Source organism: Gekko japonicus, unplaced genomic scaffold (assembly GCF_001447785.1).
Source record: "Gekko japonicus isolate JY-2015 unplaced genomic scaffold, Gekko_japonicus_V1.1 scaffold435, whole genome shotgun sequence".
NCBI lineage: Eukaryota > Metazoa > Chordata > Lepidosauria > Squamata > Gekkonidae > Gekko > Gekko japonicus.
The window spans coordinates 300736-307404 of record NW_015161417.1 but is presented as its reverse complement, the minus strand read 5'-3'; the positions used below and the strand labels follow the sequence as shown (position 1 = coordinate 307404).

Sequence of the window (6669 nt, the reverse complement as noted above, 5' to 3'; positions counted from 1 at the left end):
CCCGATGCAGAAGCAATAGTTCCTTGCATGGGCTCCATCCAGTCTGAGCTTTGGCACCTCTACAGAAGGACGGCCTTCCCCTTCCTTGATGACGTTTGAAGGAATGCAGTCCGGAAAGATTTTCACATTTCTTATTCAGAGACTCCGAGGACGGCCTGGTCCCACTTCGGTCCGTCCACCGGTTCAGATGGAGGTCAGAGGCCCTGGTCTCTGTGCTCCTCTGCTTGCTGAAGCAGGTGGGGGGCAGGAATTCAGCTCGGACCCCACTGGCTCCTCCAGATACAGCTCCGGCAGTAGGCGATGCGAAAGCCCTTCAGCTGAGATCCTGGAGAGACTCTGCCAGTCAGAGTAGACCGTGATAGACCAATGTGGTCTGACTCAGTGCCAGACAGCTTTGTGTGTTCCTTCAGTGACCTGCAAGGGGAATCCAAGATGGGGTTCCAGATGTGGCCTTTAATACAGCTCCTGCCAACCTAGCAGTTCGAAAGCAAGAAATTGCAAGTAGATAAATAGGTACCGCTTCGGTGGGAAGGTAACAGCGTTCCGTGCGCCTTGGCATTTAGACATGCCAGCCACATGACCACAGAAATGTCTTTGGACAGCGCTGACTCTTCGGCTTGGAAACGGAGATGAGCACCGCCCCCTAGAGTCGGATCCGGCTAGCTTTCAAGCGAGGGAAACCTTGACCTTTACTATATCCCCTCGCAAAATCCAGCAGTACTCATCTCTGTGGCTAACGGCCACCTTTATCTTTGTTCAGAAGCAAGTCTTGGTCAGCCAGGGATCCCCCGGAATTACAGCTCATCTCCAGACTACAGGGATCAGTTTCCCCTGGAGAAAATGGATGCCTTGGAGGGTGGACACTTTTACTCCAGAGGTCCCTGTCCTCCCCAAGCTCCACCCCCAAATCTCCAGGAGTTTCCCAGCCTGGATCTGCCCTAACCCTAACCCTCCATCCCTTACTGATGACCAGGGCGATCCTAGCCAGGGATGAAGCCGGAAATGGCCCTGGAGCACGTCAAGGAAAGTGGCCCTTGTGGTGCTACTAGCTGGAGCCTCTGGGGCCACTCGGCTTTGCATCACCAGCAATGGCCATCGGTTCCTCCATTGTCTCCTCCCATAAACTCACTGCTTTGCATGCAGAAGGTCCCAGGTTCAATCCCTGGCATCTCCAGTTAAAAAGATGAGGGAGGAGGTGATGGGAAAGAACTGAGACCCCGGAGATCTTCTGCCAGTCAGAGTCGATGAATGCTGACCTTGACGGACCCGGGGTCTGACTCAGTCTAAGGCGGCTTTACGTGTATCGTGTTTAAACTGATGGCGGTACAGGAGGAGGCAGTTGTGAGCTGACACTGATCAGTGTTAGATCGCGCTAACTAATGATCGGAGAATGATTTCAGCTCAGTGATTCAGCTTTATTTGAAGTAGCGAACAACACTCAACACAATCCAAAACCAGAACAGCTTAACATTGGGAGCTAGGCCCCTTTTAAACATTACCGAGCTAATATAGCCACGCCTATTTACAGATAACAACCAATGAGATTGAGTAGTTAAAGTCCAATGAGAGTCTTTCCCTCGCTGGCGCTTGTGCAGTTCCTGATTGGTCGCTGTTAAAGGGCGACGAGCGGTTCGGAGGAGCCCTCGTCTGGTTCAAGCTTTGCATGGTGAGTTAATGAGGCGATTCATACAAGCGATTTCAATACATAACAATCGGAATTGCCGCTGGAGGATCCAAGTGGCCCCGGAGTCACTAGCAGAGCTGATGGGGCTTGGCGCTACTGGCTTTTGGCCACCAGTGGCCCCATAGGGCAGCATCCCACCAGGAAATTTCCGGTAAGTTAAATGGTAAGTTAAGAGCCAGTTTGGTGTAGGGGTTAAGAGCATGGACTCATGTCTGGGAGAACCGGGTTTGTTTCCCCACCCCTCCACATGGCAGCTACTGGTGTGACCTTGGGTCAGTCATAAGTTCTTTTAGAGCTGCTCTTAAAAGAGCAGTCCTCGAAAGAGATCTCTGTGCTCCACCTACCTCACAGGGTGTCTGTTCTGGGAAGGGGAAGGAGATTGTAAGCCTCTCTGAGACTCCGAGTGAAGGTTGGGGTATAAATCCAATCTCTTCCTCCTCCTCCTCCTCTTCCTCCTCTTCTTCTTCTTCTTCTGCCAGTCTATCCCAGTATTCAGCAAAGGTTATGTACTTCTCTCTTCCATTTCCCTTTCGTTCCTTACCCCTTGGGTGAATCAGACTCCCAATGCTTTATTTGTGTGCTAGTTTCTGTTTCCTCCCCTACTGAATGTCCCTCATACAATGTACGAACATTCAGTCTTGTCCAATCTATCAGCATGAAGCATATATCATACATATAAATGACATATATTATACATATCATTATATGCCGTATAAAACTGCACATAAATCTGTTCAGTGTATGCATATCACTCAAGCAAAGCTAGAAAGCGAACAGTTAAAAACCGAAATAGTTGCTGGAAAAAGATAAACAAATACAAAAGGGAACGAAATCAGGAATATTCGCTCATCCCTAGGTTGCATCTATATTCTGCACTCAAGAGTCCCCCCTTCTGGGGCCTGCAAGCACAAATTCTGCAATGAGAAGAACTTATGCAAACGGCTCCTTAGAGAAAACATTTGCACACAGGACAAAGTTTTGTTCAAAAGTCAAATTTGCTTCATTGGGTAGCAGCAGGTGGACAAACTTGAAGGCCACCAGTGGTTGGATACTCACCAATCACGGGAAGGAGATGTAGAATAAGCAGAAGACGGGGGTGGCAGGGTTGCATCCTGCGTTTGCTTTCTATTCTTCAGTGCTCCAGAAGAAGAAGAAGAAGGATAGCAGCCCCACAGTGGAGACTCGCTGAATCATCTTCTCCCCTCATGCCTAGGTCTCCGGGTTCTCCTTTTCCGTCGCTATGACAACCCAAACCCCAGAGAGAACAGTCGGTTATTCACCGAGGTCCTTCAGGACACCTCTGCCTGGTGGCTTCCCCTTCACCTTGCATTCTCAACTTCCATATCAGGATGGGTCGAGGGCCGTAACCGCCGCCCTTCGCAAGCTTGGATGGCGGCCTCTCGAGTTTCTTGGCAGCTTCTGTGGGCCAACGGCATGAGCGTCTTCCCACAGGGGCCCCGTCTCTCACCGCATTGTGCAAGGCATCCGTCACACGTCGTGAAAGCCCCCAACTGGGCAGGTTGCCCGAGCGGATCATTCGTAGCCTCCGAAGGGAGGGGGGGTCCAGCTTCGCGATGCAGAAGCCGCGTCGGCTCCTCAAGGCAACCCCCAAAGAGCAAAAGCACTCTTTGCTAACATGGCCCTTGGCACGTCTGGCCTGCCATTCTTGTTCCATAGCCAGCATGTCGGAGGAGGCTGCTCCTTATTGGTACACATGAAGCTGCCTTCAGCTGAGTCAACCCGTCGGTCTCTCAAGGCCAGAACTAGGTCTTTCACAACACGTACCTCATGAACCTAAGAGGGAGATGCCAGGGATTGAACCTGGGACCTTCTGCATGCAAAGCAGATACTCTGCCACTGAGCCATGGGCCCTCCAACCCCACTACTGGGACTATTCAAGAGAATGAAATGACTTTCTGGGTCTCAGGAGTCCTCAGGAGAGCCAGGTGAGGTGTAGTAGTTAAGAGTGGTGGACTGTAACCCGGAGAACTGGGTTTGATGTCCCGCTCCTCCACATGCACGGATAAGAGGAAGTCCTTCTTCACCCAAAGAGTGATTAACACTTGGAATTCACTGCCACAGGAAGTGGTGGCGGCTACAAGCATGGACGGCTTCAAGAGGGAATTAGATAAGCATATGGAGCAGAGGTCCATCAGTGGCTATTAGCCACAAGGTATAGATAGGGACTCTGGGGCAAGTGATGCTCTGTCTTCTTGGTGCTTGGGGGGGTCAACAGTGGGAGGGCTTCTAATGTCCTGGCCCCACTGGTGGACCTCCTGATGGCACTGGTATTTCTGGCCACTGTGTGATACAGAGTGTTGGACTGGATGGGCCTTTGGCCTGATCCGCTGAGGTGTAGTAGTTAAGAGTGGCGGACTGTAACCCGGAGAACTGGGTTCGATATCCCGCTACTCCACATGCAGCCAGCTGGTGTGACCTTGGGCCAGTCACAAGTTCTCTCAGAGCTGTTCTCTCAAGAGCAGTTCTCCCAGAGCTCTCCCAGCCCTGCCTACCTCACAGGGTGTCTGTTGTGGGGAGAGGAAGGGAAGGAGAGTGTAAGCCAGATTCCTTTGGGTATTGAAGAGTGGGGTATAAAACCAACTTCTGCTGCTGCTGCTGCTGCTACACTGGAACCTTCAGATCTGTACTCTACTGCCTCCATGTGGATGAGCCAATCAGAGCCTCCAACTGAACAATTCCCATGGCCAGGAAGCTCAGCTGTAGGGAATCTAGAGAGCCCAGAGAGCAGGTCCCAAGGAATCCAGTGGTCACAGGAATGGCTGCAGATGGTGCATCTAGGGTTGCCAGTTCTGGGTTGGGAAACTGCTGGAGATTTGGGAATAGACCCTGCTGAAGGCAGGGTTTGGGGAGAGGAGGGCACTTGGCAGGTTATAATACCATAGAGTCCACCCTCCAAATCAGCCATTTTCTCCAAGGGAGCTGTTCTTTGTCATCTGGGGACCAGTTGTAATTCCAGGAGATCCCTGGGCCCCACCTGGAGGTTGGCAACCCAAGGTGCATCCGTGGACTTACGTTGAGTGGCAGATCTGCTGTTGTAGTATAAGAACATAAGAATATAAGCAGAGCGTGCTGGATCAGACCAGTGGTCCATGGGGCCTAGCATCCTTGTTCACACGGCTGCTAACCAGTGGCCCAGGAGAGCCAAACAGACAGAGACCGAGGCCCTCCCTGCTGCCGCCTCCCTCCTGGCAGCAGTATGTTCACCCTGTTTTGTTCACTCATATGATCTTCTCCTCGTGATCAAGCTCAAGGGTATCCAGTTCTGCATGTCTGGGAAAGAACTCAATATTCCCTGTTCCAGGTGTAGTCGCTCCCTCTCAAAAGGGTCTAAGCATGCTCCCTCATGGGACCCAGCTATGACTCAATGGCAGAGCATCTGCCGTGCATGCACAAGGTCCCAGGTTCAATCCCTGGCATCTCCCATTTAAAAGGATGCAGGTAGAAAGTGATGTGAAAGACCTCAGCCTGAACCACTGGCCAGTCTCAGGAGACAGTCCAGACCTTGATGGACCAAGTCTGGTATGGTATACGGCAGCCTCATGTGTTTATGTGGGATGCTAAGGACTGAAACTGGAGCTTTCCATGGGGAAAGGAGGGGAAAGGCTCTGCCCCTAAATCTCCAGGAATCTCCTAAGCCGGAGCTGGCAACCCAACCTAGGTTGCTGAAGAGGCAGGCATCCACCCTTCAGACATGAAAAATGTTCGCTTCAACCTTGGGACTGCCGGAAGGGCTCACCGTTTAAAATTCCCCTCACTGCGCGCAGCCATTAAACGTTAAGGAGCCCTGACAAATCTCTGAGCCGTGGATGTTTCCAGTTGCAATTTAATTTAGGAAGAGCCTTTTTATGGCCCTCAGTAAAATATCGGCGGGTGGCTCAATCAATAAATCCTCTCCGCGAATAAGCAAACCATATCGCAGCGACTGAGGGGGAAAAAATCTTGATTTGTCCTACGGTCCCGGTTTTGGACCAATGGTGAGAGACTGAGAGAGGACAGAGAGAACTGGAGGAGAGGGAAACTAGACATCTGGGGGAGGGGGGATACGGTATATTTTACGGGACCAGCCAAAATGTCACAGAAGAGAGCGCGATTTTGAGTCTCCAAGATCCTTGATGACAATCAGCTTCCCATCAAGGGTTGCCAAATCTGGTTTAAGGAATTCTTGGAGATTTTGGGGTGGTCCTGGGGACCATGGTTGCCAACTTCAGGATGGGAAATTCCTAGAGATTTGTAGGCAGTGCCTAAAATTAACAGAGCTTGGGGAAAGAAGGAAGTTTATGTGGGACATGATGCCATGAAGTCTGCCCTACAAAGCTGCCATTTCCTCCAGGAGAACCAGTTTGGCGTGGTGGTTAAGTGCATGGACTCTAATCTGGGAGAACCAGGTTTGATTCCTCACTCCTCCACATACAGCTGCTGGATGACCTTGGGCAAGCCATAGTTTTGTCAGAGCTGTTCTCTCAAGGACAGTTCTGGAAAGAGCTCTCTCAGCCCCGCCTACCTCCCAGGGTGTCTGTTGTGGGGAGGGGGAGGGAAACGAGATTGTAAGCCCCTTTGAGACTCCGAGTGAAGGGTGGGGTGTAAATCCAATCTCCTCCTCCTCCTCCTCCTCCTCTTCTTCTTCTTCATCTGGAGAGGAGCTGTAATTCTGGGGGATCCCAAGGCCCTACCTGGAGTCTGGCAACCCTCCTGCTCCCATCAGACAATAAAAGGGATTATTTAAAAATTTTCAGTCTTATTACTTTGATCAGAAAATCCCTGCTTTGATGTTATGGGACTGGAATTTGTGATTTAAAAAATACCATTTTCTATTTCTTATGTCATATAAGCATTTTCCCCAATGCTGTTTTTCAATAATAATCCAGCTTCCCATATTATACAATACAGATACTTTGAACGAGGCCCGTAGCCAGGATTTTTTAATTCGGGGGGGGGGGTTAAATAAATTGGGGGCACCCTGCCAA

At 50.8% G+C, this 6669-nt stretch overlaps 1 protein-coding gene across 1 annotated transcript in view; it reads right to left on the bottom strand.

Annotated features, from left to right (window-relative positions):
• LOC107124480 (trypsin-3-like) overlaps positions 1-2983 on the bottom strand; it is a 31943-nt gene extending 28960 nt beyond the window's left edge. The window contains exon 1 of the mRNA XM_015427961.1: positions 2741-2983. Coding sequence (XP_015283447.1) covers positions 2741-2795 — 55 coding nt within the window. The 5' untranslated portion in view covers positions 2796-2983. The remainder of the gene's footprint in view (positions 1-2740) is intronic.
• Between the last annotated feature and the right edge of the window lie 3686 nt (positions 2984-6669).